Source organism: Triturus cristatus, chromosome 7 (assembly GCF_964204655.1).
Source record: "Triturus cristatus chromosome 7, aTriCri1.1, whole genome shotgun sequence".
NCBI lineage: Eukaryota > Metazoa > Chordata > Amphibia > Caudata > Salamandridae > Triturus > Triturus cristatus.
The window spans coordinates 203754456-203779612 of NC_140590.1; the positions used below are offsets into that span (position 1 = coordinate 203754456).

General features: G+C 48.9%; 1 protein-coding gene across 3 annotated transcripts in view; it reads right to left on the bottom strand.

Annotated features, from left to right (window-relative positions):
* GRAMD1A (GRAM domain containing 1A) overlaps positions 1 to 25157 on the bottom strand; it is a 676680-nt gene that overhangs the window by 163189 nt on the left and 488334 nt on the right. For all 3 annotated transcript variants that reach the window (XM_085616040.1, XM_085616042.1, XM_085616041.1), the window contains exon 3: positions 19812 to 19832. In XM_085616040.1, coding sequence (XP_085472166.1) covers positions 19812 to 19832 — 21 coding nt within the window. The remainder of the gene's footprint in view (positions 1 to 19811; positions 19833 to 25157) is intronic.

Here is a 25157-nt window from a genome sequence, read left to right on the forward strand (position 1 = left end):
GCGGTGCTCGCCTGGTGCCACGAATGTTGCTGCAGCACCGCGGTATATAAAGACGCGCATCCCCCCATTATACCTGCACCAATGGAAACGCGCGTGGCCCGATGGACGTTGTGTATAACACGCACACTAATGAACTCCCATTCAGACATGCAAAGGTCACCCATGTTATCACCTCATATATTAGAAAATTGACATCATCAAGTAGCGCCTCTCAGATTGCATGCAGGTATATATTCCTGGAGAATATTACCAACAAAGATGATGTAATTAGACACGCACCGCCTCCCAGAACCTGCGGGCCACCATAGGCTGCCCCTGGACATGCCAAGTCTTTGTCGTGCTGGATGCCGAGGCCGGAAGCTCCCCTGTCGAGCTATCTTTGGTACAGTCCGCACACTTCTTATCAGTTGTCGGGTCAGAGTGCAGGCTATTGATTGGTTTACGGCCCCGTTAACTGCATGATATACAATCTACTGAAATTCTTTCCAATAAGGACAGTACACTGGGGGAGGGCAGGGGATGAGTGGGCGTGTGGGGGCAGCTCTCATAACACCTCTCGCCCCACCTTTGCCTGACTGCTTGTTATCTTGCCTGCGTCTGAGTGTGACACCGCGAGAGACCGCAGAAAGGCCGGCAGGGCTGGGGTGGAGTTAGTCACATGCTGGGCACCTGTCCCAGTTGCAGGAGAGCAGTTTAAACGGATTCAGATTTCCGTTCATCAGCAATTCAAGTTTCAACTTGGCGAAGAGTGCGAGCGTGTTTATCTTAATACACTTTAGGATTGCGTCTCCATCGCCTAACTACTGCAGATGACACCAGTCATCTACGACTACGTCAGCACCGCTGCACGCCCCAAAATCGAAAGGCGGAGCCGTTTTTTTTTTTTAAACAAATGATTGGTTTTCTGCCGTGACTTAAATTGGATGACAGGCGTGACCAATCACCTATCTACAACTCCCAAAACGCCGTAGTCGCGTAAATAAAAACGCTTGGGCACAGCGCCGTTGGTGGCATGGTGCTACTGTTAACAGGATCAGGAATTGTTGCTTTACCTTCATTGGGCAAACTTTGGGCAGAATCGACTCGAAGAGCCTGTCAGAAGCAGTGTGTGCTTTTGGTGTTGGTGAACGGATTGCCAACTTCAGTCACAAGGCCCATTCAATCCTTGGCCTCTCCGCAAATGCCGCCACAACTCGCTCCAGGAGGAGGGGTGGAAATTATAAAGACCTTTGTGGCAATGAAAAGGCCTGCAGGAGAATAGAACGGATGAACAGACTCTGCACAAAAAGGGCCACATAGGAGCAAACAACCGTGAAAGTAGCCATGCAGGATGCTTTGGACTACTACGATTAAGCTATAAAGGAATAAAGCAGACCTGAGAGGCAAAAAGGGCTGGTAGGAGTCAGGCACAACGTAATCCTGACTCTGTAGCAGCCCTACTGACCCTTCAGGGTTTTCAGCCTGCCACAAGATCTAATGTTTTGTCTACAGACCCAGGACCGGTTCTAGGATTTTTTGGGCCCTGGGTAGAAAGGGAAAGTGCGAGGCCCCTCTAAAATGTATAGACGTGACACATTCAGGGATATTTGCATATGAATAGATGGCCCTGCTCCTGACTGTATGTAATAGTAGCTAGAAAGGGTCCGTGGATGCTCTCGAGGTTGGGTCATGCAGCCCGCCGACCTACCAACGTAGCCACCTAACCTGCAGCCCAGCTGGAAATGGCAGGGTGGCACGATGGCCCCTCTGCCCTGGCAGGCTTAGCTCCAGCAGGGGGGCTGGAGCGACAGAAGTTCAGTAGGGCTCCATTCGGGGACACTATATACAATTCTACAGTTACTGTGTTTTCCACAACATTATGGATTTCGAGTATTTGCCATATAATAAATTATCTGCTGTATAATTTGTAGATTTTTAACAAAAAAACTGCTTGTAGCTCATGCAGATCAAAAGGTACTAAAACGTGTACGTGTCGGTTCACCCTGGAAGGCCCTTCACAAAGGGTGACTGGTCACCGTTGAGTTGCTTATTGCTGATAAACTGGTACTTATCAAGTGAAACCTTTGCACAGACAGTATTAGCATGTGTAAACAAGCACTGGCAAAGCCACTGGTCTCTCCTAAACAAGAGCTATGGGCTTTGGCAATATGTTTTTTTTCCAAGTTGTACACCAGTGTGGCTGCTGTTCAGCATGGCTAAAAGTTAGTGATGTGGAGTGTACTAAAGTGGAGTGGAGGGAATAGTGTGTCCTAGACTGCATTTGATGGAGTAGGGGAGTAGTTTTTCAAACTGGAGTAGAGTTCAACAGTTCAGTGGCAGAGAGTGCAGTGTTGTAGAGTGGAGCGGTGTAGAATGCGCAGAGTGCAGTGACATACAGTGGAGTGGCGAGGGGTGGAATAGGGTGGAGTGTGTTGAAGTGTATTGAGATGGTGAGGTGGATTGGTTGAGTAGATTGGGGTGGACTGGGGTAGAGTGGTTTGGAATGAGTAGGGTGAGGTGGATTGGGTTGGATTAGATTGGTTTCAGGTGGGCTGAATTAGAGTAGGGTGGTTGAGAGTGGGGTGCATTAGAGTGGGGTGGATGGGATTCGGGTGGAGTGGACTGCAGTGGTGTGGATTGGAGTGGGGTGGATTGAGTGTGATGAGCTGGATGGATTGGATTGAGTGGGGTGGACTGAACTATGGTGGGGTAGGGGGAGACATCATTTACATTGAATGCGCAACAACACATTCCATTACAACGCGTTGTTACAACGACCGCGTTGTTACAACGCAAAACATTATATCGCAAGTTGTTACAATGACTTGCTGTAGGGGGCAGAAGGTGTTGGATCTACAATCCAACACCTTCCCTGCTGTTGCATTAACTGGAGTAAGAGTAGTAAATCATACTATTCCGAAGTCCAGCATCCTACAGCAAGTCGTAATGACTTTCGATGTAATGGTTCGCATTGTAACAACGTGGTCGGTGTAACGACTGAGTTGTAGTGCAATCGATGCAATGACATATTCGTGGGGTAGACTGGAGTAGCGTGGGTGGATTGGACTGCAGTGGGGTGGATTGGATTGAGGTAGGGGGGAGTGGATTGGGGTGGGGTGTAGTCGGTGAGGTGAAATGGGGTGTGTTGGAGTAGGGTGGGGTGGACAGGAGTGGAGTGGGGTAACATGGGGTGGATTTGACTGGCGTTGTGTGGGGTGGGTTGCAGTGGAGTAGACTGGCAAGCAGTGGGGTGGATTTGATTGGAGTAAAGTGGATTGGATTGAGTGAGGTGGATTGGATTGAGGGAGATTGGCAGACGACATCTGCACTCTAATCGACCAGGGACACACAGCGGCCCTCATCCTACTAGACCTCAGCAGCCTTCGACACCGTATCCAACCACACACTCACTGCCAGACTACATATACAGGAACTGCCCTAGACTGGATCTGCTCCTTCCTCACCGGCCGAACCCAAAGAATCAGACTCCCGCCCTTCCGCTCGGAACCCACAGGGATCCATTTCGGAGTACCCAAAGGATCCTCGCTCAAACCCATGCTCTTCAACATGGACTCAGCATAGTATCCTATGCCGATGACACCCGGCTCATCTTCCCTCTCACCAAGAAACCGGACATCACCAGACACAGCTTCCAGGAAGGGATAAAAGATGTCGCATCCTGGATGATCAGCAGCTGCCTTTAAGCTCAACTTGGAGACAACGGAAGTCCTCATCATCAGATCCACCCCCTCCGCATGAGACCACACCTGTTGGCCCACCACTCTCGGCAACCCTCCCCCACCCACACCCACGGACCACACCCGCAACCTAGGCATCATACTCAGCTCCACCCTCACCATGAACCGACACATCAACGCAGTTTCATCCACGTACTTCAATACCGTCCGCATCCTCCACAAAACCTTCAAATGGATTCCCACTGAATCTAGAAAGGCTGTCACCTACGCTCGCATAACCAGCAGACTGGACTGGAACGCCCTTTATGCCGGGATCAACAAATCTCTTCTCAACAAACTCCAGACCATCCAGAACACTGCAGCCAGACGCCTCATCGGCATCCCACGACAAGACCACATCACCCAACACCTGCTAGACCTCCATTGGCTCCATGTCGAGAAGAGGGTGACCTTCAAACTGCTCACCCACACCTGCAAATCCCTCCACAACACCAGACACCCATTTCCTCAATGAAAGAATCTCCTTCTACGCACCCAAGAGAAACTGCCGCTCCGCCAACCTTGCACTGGCCGAAACCCCACGCATCCGCAGAGCCAGAATGGGAGTGAGGCCTTCTCCTACATCACAGCCAAGACCGGGAACAAACTCCCCCTCAGCATCAGACGATCCCCCACTGTGCAAGCATTCAGGAAGAGCCTCAAGATCTGGCACTTCAGATAACTGAGCTGCACGAACCTTCCACCCCTTCCGTACCCCCCTCCCTCCCAGCACCTTGAGACCCTCACGGGTGAGTAGCGCACTTGACAAATCCCTGATTAATTGATTGATTGGGAGGTGAACTGGATAGGGGTGGGTGAGGTGGATTTGAGTGGGGTAAATTCGATTTTGCTGGATTGAGGTGAGTTTGATTGGAGTGAGGTAGATTGTATTGGGGTGAGGTGGATTGAATTGGGGTTCTCTAGAGAAAACTACAGCTTTCTCAAGAAACCAACACATACATTGGTTCAACAAATGCCTATAACATTTTATTAAATTGTGTACAAATATCTTTGTGTTTTGAAATGTCTTATGAGCTATGATCTATGCCAGATGTTTAGCATATCCACACTTAGACAAATGTAGAAATTAAATTGAAAATCTGGCATGGATCCGGCCCTTCAGGACCAACATTGGATAAGTCTGAACTAGCAGCCGCGGCCCGTGCAGGTAAGAACGTTGAGGCCCGGTGAGGGGGGATTTCGACATACGACGAGGGAAAATTGATTATTTAATTTTCCCTCATCATCGTACATCGAAATCCCCCCCTCCTCCTCACCAGGCCCCACCGCTCTTACCAGTACGGGCTGCGGGTGTGAGCTAGACAATGTCACGTACTGTGATGGGACAGGCTGTAAGTACCAGAATGCACCGGGGTCTTACTGTGAGTCGACAGCTAGGAAACAAAATGGATGTGATAGGTAGCCGAAAACTGGAGAAAGGTACAAGGAAGCAGTGCCCACTGAAACCAAGCCAATATCTTTAAGGAGGGAACCCAGGGGTTCGACATAGATTCTGAGGTGAGTGGATGCTAGGATGGAACCCTGAGGGACACCCCAGAGGATGGGGGCAGGGGATTATCAGAGAAGCTTCTGCCCACGTTGGCCCACTGAGAGCTCTCTAAGAGAAGTACCCGAAACCACTGCCCTGCAGTCATTGTACGGATGGTGGAAACACTTGCACATCTTCTAGACAGTTCTCTTAAGAATCTGGTCTACTGACAGCGGATAGGAACATATTTAAGCTGACAACATAATGGGGTACCTAAGGGACACAGTGTGAATGGTAGACAGAATACAGGAAAACACTCTCGGCGTTTGAAACAGCAGAGTCTAGACTGGAGGTGACTGAAGGACAAGTCAATCCAGGTCCAGCCTGCCTGACCGAAAGAAACTGGCAAAGACCTCTTCGAGGTCCTGTCCATGGGTTGGGAAATGGAGTTGTTCTGTCGTCTCTGCATTAGGGCTACTCACTCTGCTATGCGCAGTCCCCCAATGCAGCTGGGTGGGGGAAATCCTAACTAGAGGATGCCAGCAGATGTCTGGATAGTGTTATTGTCAGCGCCGGTGTGCTGCGTAGCACAAGTTAAAGCAGTGGGACAGCCCTGATGCCTCTTCATTTTGCAAGAGTGCATGTCTATGGCCCAAAATTATCTTTAAATGCCTGAGTGGTATTCACAGCCGACTGTGGCAAAGGGAAGCGCAGTGTAGGATCAGAAAGGACGCCATCAAGCTTGGTGATGATGGTGCACAACTCCCAGGTATGGAAAGTTATAGCTGCAGTATATACTCAGCTTATTCTGGGTAGGGCTAGGGTAAGATGGAGGTTGTTCTGGATGCGTAAGTGTTTATGTTTGAAGAACTGCAATACTCCCCCCCCCCCCCCCCCCTCTGATTCTTTCTAAATGCACTTTCTTGGTTCTGTTGGTGTCACACCAGTGAAAGTGAGTGATGCGGAAGGTACGAGCCGGTTCTCCCTTTACGTCGCCAGTAGGACTGGATGTGAAATTCCACTCTGAGCTTCACGTGGTGTGGAGTTTTTTCTCCGCTCACCAACTTTAAGTTGGCGAGCACGATAGAGGAAAATCTTACTCCAGACCACCTTCCTGTGAAATTTCTCAATGCAGGTGGTCGCGGATGGTCGCCATCACTAGCGTTGAGAAATCTTCTGCTTGCGTTGAGGAAACTGCAGCTTGAGTAGATCGATCAATCAGGGAATTGTGAGGTGCGCTACTCACCTGTGAGGGTCTCAAGGCGCGGGGCGGGAGGAGCAGCTCCGAGTTCGCTGAAAAGCCAGGTCTTGAGGCTTTTCCTGAAGATGTGCAGAGTAGGGGAGCGTCTGATGTTGACTGGGAGCTAGGTCCAGGCTTTGGCTGTGACGTAGGAGAAGGTTCTTTCACCCGCTCTGGTTCTGCAGATGCATGGGGTTTCTGCTATAGCGAGGTCAGCAGAGGGGAGGTTTCTTTTGGCCACGTGGAAGGATAGTCTTTCGTTGAGGTTTTTGGGTCTGGTGTTGTGGAGAGACTTGTAGGAGTGGGTGAGTAGCTTGAAGGTTACTCTCCTTGTGACGGGGAGCAAGTGGAGGTCTCGTAGGTGCAGGGTGATGTGCTCATGTCGTGGGATGCCGAGGACGACTCTGGCCGTGGTGTTCTGGATGGTCTGGAGTTTGCGTAGCAGGGATTTGTTGATTCTGGCATAGTGTGTGCGCCCATAGTCTATTCTGCTAGTTATGAGTGCGTGGGGAACAATCTTTCTTGCTTTGGGGGGCCCCACTTAAAAGTCTTCCAAAGGATGCGGAGGGTGTGGAAGCAGGTGGAGGCGAAGGCGTTGATGGAGGTAGGAGTGGAGTATGATGCTGAGGTTCCGGACGTGGTCTGTGGTGGTGGTGGGGGTTGCAGAGGGCAGTAGGCCACCAAGTGTTGTCCCAGGCCGAGGGGGTGGGTCCACGGATGAGGACTTCTGTCTTCTCGGAGTTGAGCTACAGACAGCTGCTGCTCATCCAAGGTGCAACGTCTTTCATTCCTTCCTGGAAGACGAGTCTGGTGTCAACGTGGTTCTTCGTGAGGGAGAGATTCACAAAATCCTCAGCACATGTCTGTAGAGTGATATTAAATAAATATCAATGCAAGTATACACAAATTATAAACACAGTTTCAGAAATCTTCTCTCTTTTATTATTTTCTTTCTGATCAGCAAACACGTTTCGTCGCACAATCTGGGAAATCGTCCCGTGACTTTTTCAAGGCTTCAATGTCATTGGTAGAAACTTTCCAGGTGGTGAAAATTCCATCCCACTCGCTTTAGACAGCAGGTTAGTCTAGTATCCTTGCTTCGAAGAGAGAAAATCCGTAATTATCAGTAAAACCACCACGCTACGCGCCGTAGTGCCGCAACTAGATAAGTATGTCCGGTCCTTGAGTCCGCAGTCTAAAGCCCCGACGATGTTCCAGGAGAAAATCGAACGAAACGCGTTGGCTGGACTTTATTAGTCTTTTATGGAATAAATACAATAAAGAATATATTTTGGATTACACGAAGGTTCTTAACTATTCGCAGGTGCACCTTCCCTTCTGCTTGCATCTCTTCTAGACAGCTTGTTTTCCCCAGAGGCCTGGTAAAGCTGCAGCCACACTGCTCCGGATCATAGCACGGCGTGGCCAGCACCGGCCAGCCTCCCGCAGTCTCCAACCCAACATAAGACTAACTTCTGCCAGCCCTCGCAGACTGATATATAATGGCCTCCTCCCTACTTCTAATATTGAGAGGCTCGGACTTGCACCGGCTCCTGGACTTGCACCGGCTATGAGGCCACATAGGACTGTTTTGAGTGAGTCTTACCGCAGTATATGATCAGCATGAGACATGCTCCGCCCCAGCCCTTCCAGGCCTTCATACACATTAACTCTGCCAGCATCAGGTGGCTTAGTTATTACCTGCGCTGGGCCAAATGGTAATGTGTCTGTGTATCTGTAGCCCGCTCCCTCTAGGACCCCGGGGCAGGGGTGCGTCTGACACCAAAGAAAGGCCGCGCGGCCTCTGTTGACAGAGGAGCACAGTGCTGTTGACAGGTGATGGGAGCAGAGGCACCTCCTTCGCGGCCAGGCTGCGTCGCCTCAGACTGACCCCCACCCGGTACCCGTAGGAGACGTGCCTCCTTCTACGCCTACTCCAGGAGCCCAGGTTGCAAGGAGGCCTTGCACTGCCACCCTTGAATCATTTATGGGCGGCATGAATCTTTCATCTGTTTCCAGTACCTTGGGGAGATCGACAGCAGGGGTCGAGGGAGGCCCAGCACTCAAAGGGGCGGGCCGTATTGTGCACGGCATCGCCCCAAGGGGGCCCTCCCCTGCCACCCAGTTACCGCCGCCCCCGCTCCCTGCTCTGCTGCTCCGTGGGTCCCTGCTCTCCTCGGAGGGGCCGAGGCTGCACTGTGGGACCCGAGCCACGAGTGGCCTAACGGATGAAAACAAAGTGGGTGGGGCGCAGGAGGGGGTACCATTATACAGCCAGGTGTACCTCTAACGTCCTGCACTGTTCCAATGACAATAACGCACAACTCTCTGCACACCAACCCTAGTTCGGGCATCACGCACCCTAGATTCAAACTACGGAGACACTAAAGCAGACCCCTCGCAGCCCAAGGACTTGAACCGCGGAACGTCCTAAACCCTGCTTGAGACCCACACCTGAAAACCTTACGTTCAGGAAATTTCTGGAAAAAAAATACATTTTGACATTGAATAAGTCACTCAAGCACGTCAGACACGTGCCTTTTTCCACCAGACCAGAGCAACCCATAACACCAAACTCCTCCTCAACCCAATACACGACTTGCTGCTTTGAACGCCTGGCACCCCAAGGAGACCCCACAAAGAGATTACAGATCCGGAAGTGAGTCAACACCCGCCACTGTCGAAGGATCATTGTGAAAGGGGAAGAGGATGTGGCATAACTACTAGAGCAGTCGATCTCGAAGCTGGGGAACCAGGTTCGAGTCTTGGCAGGGGCACCCAACATCCTGTGATTCTGGGCAAATCACTTGGGGAGAGGATGTGGCCTAACGACTAGCGCAGTCGATCTAGAAGCTGGGGAACAAGGTTCGAGTCGTGGCAGGGACACCCAACATCCTGTGATTCTGGGCAAATCACTTAATCTCCCTGTGCCTAACAAAATGAACGTGTCCGTCCCTCTGTAATGCAATTGTTGCTCCAGCCCAGAATCGCAGGATGTTGACTTAAAGCTGCACTTAAAAAAACAAAATGTGGCTTTTTCTACTTATGTTCTGTTTTTCTAAATGAACAGGGAGTAGGAGAAAGGAAAAATTTGAGGCAACATGTTTATTTTTTTCACACTTTAGCTAAATATAGGAATGGTCCAATCACTTTCTGCAGGTTTCTACACATTCTGAGCAACAACGCTTTTTTAAAATTCTGACTTAATTTAAATTGATTCTAATATCTTTTTCAACTATTTTTGGTGTGTTTAGTTTTGCACTAGATATTCTAATTTTATTCTAGTACTTTATTATTTTACTCTTCATGACTGCAAACATTCAATCGCTTTTATATGAACTAGCAAGAATGTAAGTAGTGTGTGGGGAGGGTGATGGTGCGACCATGTATTATGAGGAATAAAGTACCCACGGTTGTACATTATAAGGATATTGCAAGTCACCTCGGAGTTCTATGGCCATATAAAGGAACATGTCCTGTGGCCTCATTTCTGTATAGGATCATGAAGGTCCTCTGTGACGTGCAATATCCTTTTAATGTATAGCATGGGGTTCTTTGTTCTGTATAGCGTAGTTACACCAGTACATTATTTATAATAGATATCGGGGCTAGTGGGAAGGGATTTGTTCAGATTAAGGTGCCAGAAGAGTGACCTTGTGCAATCTGGCTGGGACAGTGTGACCAAATGGTCATGGAAGTATTTCCTTGGCCTCCCTCAATTTCTGTGATCCATCGAGGGACCCTTTTTTTGGGGAGTTTTTTTATAGCACAAGCTCAACCCGAAAGCATCAGAACGGATTTGTGTATATATAGCTGCTCCTATGCCTCCACTGCATTTGAGCCAAGCAAGCGCTGCTGCATGTAATGTCCATATTAAGTATGTAAGGAAGCTTAGTGTGACACTGCTACTCATGCAATATTATGTATATTTGGGTATGTAGCTGCTGCTGTATCCCCCCTGCATTTAAGTCAAGCAGGTGCTGCAGTGTGTACAGTTTATATATTGCGTGTTCATGAATCTTGCTGTGCTGCTGCTGCAGTACGGTTTATTTTTGTATGTGGGGGCTGCTGTATCCCTCCTGCATTTGAGCCAAGCAGGTGTTGCTGTGTGTACCATTCATATTATGCGTGTTTAGGAAGCCTGCAGTGCTGCAGCTGCTCATTATAGCAATGTGTATGTAGCTTCTGCTGCATTTGAACCAAGCAAGTGCTGTTGCAAGTTATGTTCATATTATGTGTGCAAAGGAAGCTGGCAGTGCTGGTGCTGCTCAGGCAGTAATCCATGTATTTGTGTATGCCGCTGTTGCTTGGCCCCTACCGCTTTTGAGCCAAGCAGGTGCTACTGCATTATTATTATTATTATTAATATTAATTGATTTCTTAGGCGCGCAGCTACCCACAATGGGGTCTCCCGGCGCCGCCGATGACCAGGCAATAAGGGGATAACTGTGGCTGAAGTTTATTTGCGGGAAAATAACCAGGTTTTCAAATTCTTACGAAAATTCAAGTATTGAGGTTCCAGCTTCAAAGACAGAGGAAGTGTGTTCCACAGCCTAGGAGCGAGACATGAGAAAGAACGACCTCCCATTCTAGACAGCCTAAAACGAGGAACATGAAAATTGCCCTGTGATGCAGATCTGAGCGAGCAAACAGGGACATAAGGATGGACAAGAGATTGCAAGTATGCAGGAGCAGTCTGATGTTTAATCTTAAACATTGTGCACAGCGTCTTGTGTTCGATGCGCTTGTCTATACGAAGCCAGTGTAGATCATGAAGAAAAGGGCATGCACTGTTCATATTATGTGTGTAAAGAAGCTTACAGTGCTGCTGCATGCACTGTTCATATTATGTATGTAAAGGAAGCTTACAATGCTTCTGCGTGTACTGTTCATATTATGTGCAGCCACATCACACCCCACCTGAGAGACCTTCACTGGCTCCCCGTCAACAAGAGGATAACCTTCAAGATCCTCACCCACGCACACAAGGCACTACACAACACCGTACCAGCCTACCTCAGACGACTCCGCTTCTACACCCAACCTGCCAGCTTCGCTCTGCCGACCTCGCTCTCGCCACAGTCCCCTGCATCCGAAGAGCAACCTCTGGTGGCAGATAGTTCTCCCACCTCGCCGCCAAGACCTGGAACACCCTCCCCACCCACCTACGACAGACCCAAGACCTGCTGACCTTCAGAAGACTCTTCAAGACCTGGCTCTTTGAGCAGTAGCAGCATTCCCCCCCTCCCCAGCGCCTTGAGACCCTCACAGGTAAGTAGTGTGCTTTACAAATACTCTGATTGATTGATGTGTGTAAAAGAAGCTTGCAGCGCTGCTGCATGTACTGCTCATATTATGTGTGTAAAGGAGGCTTACAGTGCTGCTGCATGTACTGTTCATATTTTGTGTGTAAAGGAAGCTTCAGTGCTGCTGCACATACTGCTCATAGGGTGTGTAAAGGAAGCCTGCAGTGCTACTGCACATACTGTTTGTGTGTAATAAAAGCTTGCAGTGCTGCTGCACGTACTGTTCATATTATGTACATAAAGGAAGCTTGCAATGCTGCTGCTGCCCCTGCAATGTGGTTATTTGTGTTGGCTGATGAGATGCTTTTTCTGAATTTGAGCCATGTGGATGCTGCTGTATGTACTGTACTTATGTGTGTAAGGAAAGCTTGCAGTGCTGCTGCATGTACTTCTCATATGCGTGTAATAGAAGCTTACAGTGCTGCTGCATGCACTGTTCATATTGTGTGTGTAAAGGAAGCTTCAGTGTGTACCACTCATGTGTGTGTAAAGGAAGCTTGCGGTGATGCTGTATGCACTGTTCATATTATGTGTGTAAAGAAAGCTTGTAGTGCTGCTGCACATACTGCTCATATGTGTGTAACGGAAGCTTCAGTGCTGCTGCTCATACTGCTCATGTGTGTGTAATGGAAGCTTGCAGTGCTGCTGCAGGTCCTGTTCATATGTACATAATGGACGCTTGCAATGCTGCTGCCCCTGCAATGTGGTTATTTGTGTTAGTAGCTGCTGAGATGCTTCTTCTGCATTTGAAACTCCAAAAAGCAGGGAGACCTTTCCGCCCCCCCAACCAGTGCACAGCAATGTTGTGCCATTTGGCGTATTGTACTCCATTCTCAACATTTAATTGTTTTATTCCTGCGCTTCTCCTTTTCACTCTTTGTAATTAAATTCCACACGTGGAAATATGCGCCATTTTTCCAAGTTCCTTTTGTTGAAAATGTGCCCCTGCAGACCTCAGTATAAGAACACGACGAGGCGCTGTTCATAAAAGGCCGCGTTTATTCAAATAAAACCCAATGCATTTCGGCCTAAGATTGCCCTTCGTCGGGGGTCGCTTAAAGAATAACAATGAGACCCTAGTCCGTACACAGTGTTATTGTGATGCATCACACATGTATTCATTCAGTCCTACTTCCATATTACATCATCGCTCTTTTTTCTTTGCCCCACAGTTGAATCATAGTTTGAAGGTACGCGCCTTGGCTTGTCTCCCGGTTATCTCACTAACCAAATGGCATCTGCGTTCTCTAGTTTGTTGCTTTTTCTACCTCGATGTTTAACAAAACAAACACTTCCCCGCAGTTTTACCACAGTTCACACCAAGCGCTGCTATAAGCGCTGTTCACCCTCTGACCCCGATCGTTTACACTCTTTCGTTATCCCTCCCCCCCTCATCTTTGAACGGGGCTGTTTCCCAGGCGCTATCCCACCATTTTTTTTCATACCTGCAACAAACGCTGAAACTCCTCCAACCCCCTCGGTGTATCAACGAAGGATCATACACCTCTCTCCCCTACATCTATTTAACCGGACTTCCTCTCAGCTGCTCCTCCCTCAGTGACCCACACCTGCTTCGTTTCCCGCCAATGAGGCCTGTGATGTGGAACAATACTACTATACCCATAATGCAATAGGAAGTATCGGGACTCAAACTCTGCAGTTATCTATTTCACTCCATCACTAATACAACACCATAACTTGTTTTTACTTCAACAGTACACTGATTCATAATAACTTCACCGAAAATCAGTCAAATTGAACATTCAACGCGGTCTATTAAATGAACTTTGATGTCAGCGCCATCGTGTGGACTCGCACTGCCATATCCCTTGTGTGTTCTCCATTGCAATCCATTTTAAGCTGGCGGGTGCTATCCCGAAGAGGCTAAGCTCAGTTATCACAAATAGGGGGTGCTATAATGAGCAGCTGCAGCACTGCAGGCTTCCTTCACACGCATAATATAAAAATAATAATAAGGGGAGAAAGGTCTCCCTGCTTTTTTGGAGTTTTGTCTGAATCGTGTCATTTCGGCATAACACTGAGCCAGTTTGCACGCAGATTCCTTACAGTGTCTTCTGCATTTGAGCCATGTGGCTGCTGCTGCATGTACTGCTCATAATATGTGTGTAAGGGAAGCTTGCCATGCTGCTGCGCGTACTGCTCATATGTGAGTAAAGGAAGCTTGCAGTGATGCTGCATGTACTGTTCATATTAGGTGTGTAAAGGAAGCTTCAGTGTGTACCACTCATGTGTGAGTAAAGGAAGCTTCAGTGCTGCTGCACATACAGCTCTTAGGTGTGTGAAGGGAAGCTTCAGTGCTGCTGCACATACAGCTCTTATGTGTGTGAAGGGAAGCTTCTGTGCTGCTGCACATACAGCTCTTATGTGTGTGAAGGGAAGCTTCTGTGCTGCTGCCTGTCCTGCTCGTATTATGTGTGTAAAATAAGCTTAGAGTGCTGCTGCACAGTGGTAAAGCGCTCTCTCCTTTAAACATGCTAAAATTACATTACATACAATTGGCACATTAAATGTACTTATAAATCCCTAGTAAAGAGGTAATACATGTCCTCTGGGACTGGAAATTAAAAGCTACTAGTGGGCCAGCAGAATTGTGATACCCACTCAAGTAGCCCTTAAAAACACGTCTCATGCCTGCCACTGCTGCCTGTAGTGCAGTTTAAACTGCCATCTCGACTTGGTGAAATAAACCTTTCACCATGATTAAACCTTCCTTTTTTCACACTTAAGGTAGGGCCTAAACAGACTGTAGGAGAGTAGGATCTGCACTTATGTTGCCCCCACTTTTTTTCTGATGGTTACACTGGTTTCTGGCTATAGTCTGGCTGGGTCCCTGCTAATCAGGGCCCCAGCCTCTCTGTTCCCTCTAAACAACTTGGAGTGCATATTAGATGCACTAGTGATTGGATACTGTGGTACCTTGTGAGCCCCTAGTATATGGTACCTTAGGTACCAAGGGCATAGGTACTTCACAGGCCTACCAGGGGCTGAAGCATGTATTATGCCACCCCTGGGAAGCAGACTCAATCTGACCCCACAGGCCTGCTACTGCAGCCTGGGTGAGGTAGTGTTAGCACCCCTCACTGAGGTATAGGTTCCCTATATCTCACCTTACACACACACATAAACCTATCAGTCACCCCTAAGGCAGGCCCCAACAATCCTGAGGGCAGGGTGCTTTGTTTCCATGTGAGGGGGTGCCTCTGCCTGAGCAGGGCCCCTCTGCAGCTCTCAGAGTCCATTCTCTGTAGCTGTTTGTGGATGCGGTTAAACCATATAGTCTTAAGTGCATTATAACTTAGCGGTAAATGCTAACTTTGGGATGGCTGCATTAAAACATGTCGTGTTTGGTGTCAAACGCTTTGGAATCATACCCCCACACCAGTAATTGGTGTGGGAGTATGATCCCACCCTTCTAGAGGGATAGACATGTACCTACTGGGGAAACACGGTAGAATCCTGAAGAGCCCTGGCATCACAAAATGGATGCCACCAGCACACACTGGGCTGCCCTCCTGCTGCTGACCGAAACTCGCAGTGGAGGAGGCCCAACAATAGGCATCCTGTCACAGGGAGGTGTGGTCACCTCCCAGACAGGATTTAGTGTATTGGGGCTGGGTGGGTGCACTCCTAGAGTGCTTTGAAGTCCTGCACTGGCGGAGCACTAGGCTCCTCTGTGCATATGCCAGCTCAAACCGGTTCAGGGGCTACCAGCCTCTGCTCTGGCGCGAAACTGGAAAAAGGGAAGTGTGTGTAGCCACCCACTCCCCTGACCCTCCCATAGGAGTGGTCATAGAGCTAGTCCCTCCCTTCCTTGTAGTATAAGTTAGGGAACCCTTGCCATTGCAAACTAAATATCCCTGTACGACGCTCTGAAGAAGAATCCTGGACCTTTCGACGTTCCACTACCTTGGAAGACTGAAGAATCTCCCTTGGAGTCAAGGAGTGACTCCCCTGCTTGGCAGGCACCAAAACGTTGCATCAACGGACGCAAACTTTCCCGCTCCCGCCGGAGTCCGAAGTCTCTGCAGCACCGGAAGTGGATTTCCTGACTTCTCCAAGGCCATCGTGAGTCCCCAGCGAAGCTGAGGCAAGTGGGCCCCACGAGTGACTAGGAACAGCAATACCCGGGTACCGTGCCCTATTGTCGAGTGCAACCCCTCACGACTGTCTACGAACTTGTGCTTTGGACCACGTGTGGGCCAAGCCTCCAGCATGATTTCCTCCGAAGATCAGAGGCCTACCTCGTCCAGAGTAACCGTGGGCTCCTGGTGAGTGAATCCTCCCGAGGCATCTCTGCGATCCCTTGCCGGTTGGCTTGTGGGTCCCCAGAAGACTTTTCTACAGAACCAAAGGGCTCCCCTGGTTGCTCCTTGCCTACCCTGACTTACCCTCGCTGGGTGAGTCCTTCAGACCTTGCTGGTCTGCACCGCTGACTTTCTTCACTTTCCACGAGACTTGCTGTTGCCAAGGCTTGTTGACTCCAATCCGGTTGCCGACACCTCAGTAAGCTGCAGACTTCATGGGACACGCCGAATCCAGCTCCTGGTTGTAGTCGACGCCTCCTGGACCTCATGGCTGAAGAGTCAAGACACCGTGATCACCTGAAATCACCCGACTACTGTGGGCATCCAGCTTCCTGGCCGCGGGTCACTGGCAAGTGACTTTGAACACTGTCTCCTCTGCTTTCAGGTCTTCTTTCTTCTGAATCCAGCCTTGGATTCCACCGAACACTTCTCCTGTCTTCACAAGCAGCAAGCCTTCTTTGTTTCCCATTGAAAACGATGCCGCGACCCGACACCAAAAGAGACCTATGCACCCGGCTTCCCTGGGTGAGGTAACTCCAGCACTACGGTGCTCCTGTGTGTGTGTTGGCTCTCAAACTACTTACCCTGTAAGTGACTTGCTTGTAGACTCTCCCGAAGTATCCTAAAACTTCAAAATTCCAACCGCGACTTGCTCCATTGAAGTCTATTGGGATCTGGGAAGACTTCAGTAGGATTGCCTTGTACTTCAGGGTACGGCCCTGCTGCTTGAGACCTGTTTCTCAGACGACTGGCCTGCTGCTACCAGAGGACTGCTCGGTTGCTTAAGGCCAGCCTTGTTCTCCAGAGAACTGCCCTGTTGCTTGAGGCCTGCCTTTTTCTTCAGACGACTGCCCTGCTTCTTCAAGCCTGCCTTGTTGCATGAACGAGGGAGTACTATCTCCTTGAACCCATGACTAAGAGTTACTCCAAGAATCAGGTGGCTGTCTTCCTGCTCTGAGCTATAGGGGCCTCTCTGCAACTGGCCCTGCCTGAACCTGCAAATGGACCTGCCTGAGCCCTGCTGGACTGAGTTCCTGATCTCCAAAAGTTGACCCCCCCAGGTCCCGGACAATTGGCTAGGATTATATGGGCTCCTCCTGTGAAATCTTGAAGTTTTTAACTTTGCACGCAGGATTAAGCTGGTCCCTGTATTAGGGCCAAACTCCACCGTGGCTGTCCTGAATTTATGGCTTTTTCTAGGTCTAGTGACCAGATACCAACAGGTAGAGTATTCTGCTTCTTTGCCCTACTTTTACTTAAACTTTTAAAATTGTATATGAAAGCACCTTCAAATACGTGAGTTCGGAGTACCAGCTGTACACAACCCATTCTGTATCATTAATGGTCTATAATGTTTCTCTAAGTATAAGAATCTGGGCTGCATAAAGGATTCACATGCAATTGTCAGGACAGGAATGGTTCTAAGCTCATGTTTAAAATCCAACACTTTTAATAAATACTTATCAGTGCAGTGCTATAATTCAGTCAAAATGTCCACATGTTAAAGAAATACACTTTTTTGAATTTCGAAAAGACTTAATCATATTTTAAGTGATGTTTGGTGTATGATGTTCATGGCAAACATTTTCAGGGATCAGCTCGTGCAGGGTTTTTAAGAGCAAAGCCAGAGATTTGGCTCGGCTCGGCTCGGACTCTGTTCGCCCGGTTAGCTTGTTGGCTCACCCCCCTCCATATCAACCATTTGAGAACTAATCTAGGGACAATAGATTTTACAAATATCGGGGAGGACCAAATTATGTGACAGCATATATAATGCAGCAGTAAAAACATATTGTGATGCATAATATTACACTTTTTCTGATGGTATTAGTTCATTATATTGGCATTTTTGCAAATCCTAACACCTCATCAGTACCTCTTGAACACCCATAGGTAAAATATATGTTGTATGTGGTGGTCAGAGTTGTGTTCCTCCCATGTGGTTTTGCTTCTTTTATGTATGAGTTTGAGTTGGTAGAGTGAGAGATGGGTTGCTCTAGAGTAATTCTAATGGATGGATGGATAGAAGTGTCTAGTGGTGGATAGTGAGTGCCTTGTGCCCTATGTTTGGACTATTGTGGGGTGAAGTTAAGGATTCAAGTACTTAAAATGCCCATAGCTTCACCCAATTACCCCCAAAGCAGCTTCTGTATAAGGAAAATGTGACATGCACTTACAGTGCAACTGGGCCTACAGCACCCACAATACACTTAGTAAAACACAAAACTAACCGGAATTAAGAGAGATTTGACATGGAGGACTGGGCCTTTAAATAAAATAATTTATATACCCTGATAATATATAATTCTTTTGATTAAAGATTCTGTTTAAATAGTGTCTCTTGAATGGTGTCAGGGCGCTAAGACAAAAACAAAACGTTTTATATTTTGTCATAAATATTTATGTTACAGCTTCTTGGCACTCTCAAGGGTTAGGAAAGCGCTATAGAAATTCAAATATAACAATACAATGTAACTGTCTTGCTCCTTTATATTTTAAAGAAAACTTGCATAATCTCTCCTTTGTAGTGGTTAATGGTGTGAGAAGGTACTACTGCAGCCTATCTGTCAATGGAGAAAGATATGCTGAAGGAGCCCTTTGTGCCTGTTTATCTTTCCGCACTAAGGGCCTTATGTAGGTGGGCTTGCATTTACCACTTCATAAATACCGAATCATACCGATTCGGTATTTATGAAGTGGTAAATGCTATGTAGGTAATGAGTCGGTAATTATTACCGATTCGTTAAAATTCGGTAATTACCGAATCGGTATTTACCGATTCGGTAATGAGGCATACCTTCCCATTGATGGGAAGGTATGCCTCATTACCGAATCGGTAAATACCGATTCGGTAATGGGGGGGAACACATGCAAGGGTGGCAGGGTGTCACAATGACACCCTGTTGCACCCCTGAAACGGCCATGTGTGCACATGTGGCACACATACATGCCCTAAGGGCATGTATGTCTGCCACATTGCACACTTGTAGGCGCTTTGAAATGCATTTCCACATCCATTCTTCATTTACCACCAACTATTAGTTGGTGGTAAATACCGACTCCAAACATCAGCCACACACTCCCCCTACATCTCATTTCTGTATTCGGAATTTACCGAATCGGTAAAATTACCGATTCGGTAAATTCCGAATACAGAAATTGTCCCCCTACATACCAAAAGCCTAAATACCGGTCGGTAACGGTATAATTACCGAAAATCGGCCGTTACCGACCGGTATTTGGCTACCTACATGAGGCCCTAAGTCTTTAAGTGAGACCTTGCAAGTCAGCTGAAGAGAGAGGTAGATTGCAAGGGGTACAAGAAGAAACTAAAAAAGAAAGCCTCCTCTACTTTTAAAGGGCCTTTGAATGACCTGTGAAGTACTAGAACCCAGCACACACATCCGGTAAGAATCCTCTGTGTCATCAAAGATGCAGCAGCCGGGGATACATACACGGGGTGGGTGGAGCAAGGGATCTGAAATCCTTTTAGTGGAATGCGCTTTGCGCACTAGGATTTGGGAAAAGAGACATGTTGAATTTAAATCAGCAGCACGTTTAAACTTGTTTCCATGCTATTAATGGACTGCATCACTATCTCTCTTTAAACTTCAGGGTAGTCTGTCGCCCACCCCCCCAATTTTTGTCCCGCGTACCCCATAGTTCCTATGCCAATGCAATTTTATTTTAATATGACCAGCTTTGTTAATCATAAGAGAAAAAAAAAACACTTACACTGTACCAGCTCTGCATCTTCTGAAAGAAAAGAAAAAAGAAACACAATCAGAAAAATGGAGCATCAAAAATAAATTATCTTTTCTGACATCGACAGGGAACATGAAATAACAATAAACATGCACACGCATAATTATAATCAGGATGTTAGAAGATAGACCAGCACACACACACACAGCGAGGATTTGGGAACAGTGGGGAGGGCCAGCACACACTCACAGCCAGCAGAGAAGAGGGGTGAGGAGCAGCACACACACACAAACCGGAGAGAAAAGGTTAGAGGACCAGCACACACCCAGCCAGAAGAGAAGAGTCCCAGCACACACTCACAGCCAGAAGAGGATCAGCACACACTCACAGCCAGAAGAGAAGAGTCCCAGCACACACTCACAGCCAGAAGAGGATCAGCACACACTCAGTCAGGATGTGAGAAGAGAGGAGAGTCACAGCAAACGCCCCCAGCCTGGAAACGAGAGGAGAGGACAACAGCCGGCAGAGAAGAGAAGGGAGAACCAATACACATTTACAGCCAGAGTGTGAGAAGAGAGGTGAGAACCAGTACAAACTCACAGGCAAGAGAGAAATGCATCATAAGGCAATCACAGGCAGGATGTGAGAAGAGAGGGGATGACCATGCACACACTTACAGCCAGGATGAGAGAAAAGGACCATCACACACTCAAAGCCAGGAGAGAAGAGGTCTAGCACACACTCGCAGCCAGGCGAGAACCAGCACACACACACACACAAAACCAGGAGACAAGAGGATCACACACACTCAGCCAGAAGAGGACCATCCCACGCTAGAAGCCACAAAACACTCTCAAAGCCAGGAGAGTAGAGGACCAGCACACACTCGTAGTCAGGAGAGGACCAGCACACACACTCACAGCTAGGAGAGGACCAGCACGCACTTACAGCCAGGAGAGAGAAGGACCAACACTCACTCACAGCCAGTATGTAGAGAGGAGAAGACCAGCACACACACAGTCAGGACAGGACAATCACTTTTTCACAGCCATTCGAGGACCAGCACACATTAGCAGCCCGAAGAGAGGGGAGGACCAGCACACACTCACAGCCAGGATGTGAGAAGAGAGGACCAGCATCGACTCACAGCCATGAAATAGGAGGACCAGCACACACTGAGCCATGATGTGACAGGAGAGGGCCAGCACAAACTCACAGCAAGGCGAGGCAAGAACCAGCTCACACTCACATCCTGGAGGAGAGAGAGAGGAGAAGGCCAGCACCCACTCATAGCCAGGAGAGGACCAGCACACCCTCACAGCCAGTGAGAAGAGGACCAGGACACCCTCACAGCCAGTGAGAAGAGGACCAGCACACACACACAGCCAGTGAGAAAAGGACCAGCACACACACACAGCCAGTGAGAAAAGGACCAGCACACACTCAGAGCCAGGAGAGGACCAACACAAACACACACACAGGCAGGAGAGGAGAGGACCATCACACACTCAAAGCCAGGAGAGGAGCAGCACATTCTCACAGCCAATATGTGAGAAGAGAGGATAAGACCAGCACATATTTACAGCCAGGAGAGCATAGAGGAGAGGACCAGCACACATTCACCGCCAGGAGAGGACAAGCACACTTCACAGCATGGGGAGAATAGAGGGAAGGATCAGCCCACTCATAGCCAGGAGAGAAGAGGACCAGCACACCCTCACAGCCTGAACAGGGCCAGCACACACTCACAGCCAGGCTATGAGAACAGAGGAGAGAACCAGCACACCCTCATAGCAAGGAGAGAAGATGGGGAGGGCAAGCATGTATTAATAGCCAGGATAAGATTAGCAAACACTCTCAGCCGGGATGTGAGAAGGGAGGAGAGGACCAGCACACACTAACAGCCAGGAGAGGAGAGGACTTACACACACCTGCCGCTAGGGTGTGAGAGGAGAGGACAAACACACACGCACAGCCAGGAGAGGAAAAGCCCACACAGTCAGGAGAGAAGAGGACTCGTATACAGTCACAGCCAGGATGTGATATGCAAGAAGACGACCACCACACGCTCAGAACCAGGAGAGAAGAGTAGATGACAAGCAAACACCCACAGTCAGGATGTGAGAAGAGAGAAGACGACCAGCACACACACAGACACCCACACACACACACACAGGAGAGAAGAGGACCAGCACACACTTAAAGCCAGGATGTGAGAAGAGAGAAGACGGCTGTCACATTCTCAAAGTCAGGACATAAGAGAGGAGACGACCAACAAACACACAGAGCCATGATATGAGAAGACGGCAAACACAACAAGATGATGGATGGAGTGCGGAAACCTTTCAACCACTCACATCCAGTCAAGAGATGTGGGTTTAATTCATCTTTGTTTTGGTCACTATGCCACCCCAGTTTGGACCAGGCCATATGCAAATCAATCTCGACCCTGCTCCTCATGGGAACAGTCCAGCCCGAACTGCCAGGCCAGGCACTTCCTGAAATGGAACAAAGCATCCTGGGACCGGTTTCGGGTACGCACACATACCCATGGCCACTTAGGATGAACACAGCAAACACAACAAGATGATGGATGAAGTGCTGAAACTTATAAACAGCTCAGCCCCAGTCAAGAGATCGCGGGAGCAGGGTCAAGACTGATTCACATCTGGATGGGTTTAAACTGGAATTGCATGGTGGGCAAAAAAACGAAGGATTCAGGTCCAGATATCTGTACTGCGAGTGAATGTTTCACATTGTTCAGCATTCCATCCAGCAATGGTTCTTTTTGCATTTGTCACCCCGAATGGGACAGGTATGCCCAGACCTGGGCCCCGTGTGCACTTTGCCACTGGATTCAAGCTAGCCTGGCTGATGAGGGGTGATACCTCGAAACCGGTCCCAGGATGCTTGTTTCCGCTCCAGGGGGGACCTGGCTTGGCAGATCAGGCAGGACTGTTGCCATGGCGATCAGGGTCAAGACTGATTTGCATATGGCTAGGTTTAAACTGGAATGGCGGGGTAGGCAACAAATTATGGATTTAGGCCCAGATCTCTGTACTAGGGGTGAATGTTTGACATTGTTAAGCATTCCTTCCAACAGTTGTTCTATTTGCCGAAGAGAGACTACAGCCAGCTCATACCCACAGACAGGAAAGAAGAGAGGAGAGGGCCAGCACAAACCCACAGCCAGGATAGGAGAAGAGAGGAATGGACAAGCACACACTCACAGCAAGGATGTGAGAAGAGGACCAGCACACACTCGCAGCAAGAATGTGAGAAGAGGACCAGCACACACTCACAGCAAGAATGTGAGAAGAATGTGAGAAGAGGACCAGCACACACTCACAGCAAGAATGTGAGAAGAGGACCAGCACACACTCACAGCAAGAATGTGAGAAGAGGACCAGCACACACTCCCAGCAAGAATGTGGGAAGAGGACCAGCACACACTCCCAGCAAGAATGTGGGAAGAGGACCAGCACACACACACAGCAAGAATGAGAGAAGAGGACCAGCACACACACAGCAAGAATGAGAGAAGAGGACCAGCGCGCGCGCGCACACACACACACACACACACACACACACACACACACACACACACACACACACACCCCTCAAGAATGAGAGAAGAGGGGACTCTCTCTCATAGTTAGGAGAGAAGAGGATCAGCACACACACACAGCAAGAACGAGAGAAGAGGTCTCTCTTTTGGTCTCTCTCTCGCTCTCTCTCTCTCATAGTTAGGAGAGAAGAGGAATAGCGCACACAGTGAGGAGAGAAGAGGACCAGCACACACACACACAGCAAGAATGAGAGAAGAGCTCTCTCTCTCTCTCTCTCTGTTAGGAGAGAAGAGGACCAGCACACACTCGCAGCAAGAATGTGAGAAGAGGACCAGCGCGCGCACACACAGCAAGAATGTGAGAAGAGGACCAGCGCACACACACACACAGCAAGAATGTGAGAAGAGGACCAGCACACACACACACACACACACCAAGAATGAGAGAAGAGGACCACACACACAGCAAGAATGAGAGAAGAGGACCAGCACACACACACACAGCAAGAATGAGAGAAGAGGACCAGCGCGCACACACACAGCAAGAATGAGAGAAGAGGTCCCTCTCTCACACACATAGTTAGGAGATAAGAGGACCAGCACACACTCACAGCAAGAATGAGAGACGAGCGAGCTCTCACTCTCTCTCATAGTTAGGAGAGAAGAGGACTAGCACACACAGTGAGGAGAGAAGAGGACGAGCACACACTCGCAGCCGGGAGAGGACCAGTGCACACTCACAGCCGGGAGAGGACCAGTGTACACTCACAGCCGGGAGAGGACCAGTGCACACTCACAGCCAGGAGAGGACCAGTGCACACTCACAGCCGGGAGAGGACCAATGCGCACACTCAGGCAGGAGAGGACCAGTGCACACTCACAGGCGGGAGAGTACCAGTGCACACTCACAGGCGGGAGAGTACCAGTGCACACTCACAGGCGGGAGAGTACCAGTGCACACTCACAGGCGGGAGAGTACCAGTGCACACTCACAGGCAGGAGAGGACCAGTGCACACTCACAGGCAGGAGAGGACCAGCACGTGCGCGCACACACACACACAGAGAAGAGGACCAGCGAACACTCACAGACAGGAAAGAAGATGATCAGCACACACTAAACCAGGAAAAATGAGGACCAGCACATACTCAAAGCTAGGAGACAAGAGGACCAGCGTACACTCATAGTAAGGAGGGGAGAGCACCAGCACATACTCACAGCCAGGAAAGAAGAGGAACAGCACACTCGCAGACAGGAGAGAAGAGAGGTGAAGACCAGCACACTCCCACTGCCAGGAGAGGATAAGCACACACTAACAGCTAGGAGAGGATCAACACACACACTCATAGCTAGGAGAAAAGAGGACCAGCACACACTCCGAGCCAAGAAAGGACCAGCACCATCTTACAGCCAGGAGAGACCAGCACACACCTGGAGGAAAACCATGTCAGGTTCAGAAGGCACGTCAAGACTTGGCTATTCGAACAATAACAAGAATAGCCAGTAAATTCTCCCGACATCCTTATGCTGTGTCTCGGCGCCGGGAAACCCTTTTTGGGTAGCTGTAGCGCCTTACAAATTTAAAAAATAAATAAATACCGAGCCTACTAGACAAAACGTGTGCTGTCTGTTGTGAGACCTATCGTGGGCTTACCAGACCATACACGGGTTTGGATCCTGCCCATTGCTTACCATTGGTTGGCTTTTGTTAACTCATTTGCCTGCTTCTTATTCGTGTACCAGCTTATCATTCATGGGTCCCTCCCGTGAGGGATAGCCTCCTTACCATCTCTTCGATTTGCTGGTTTC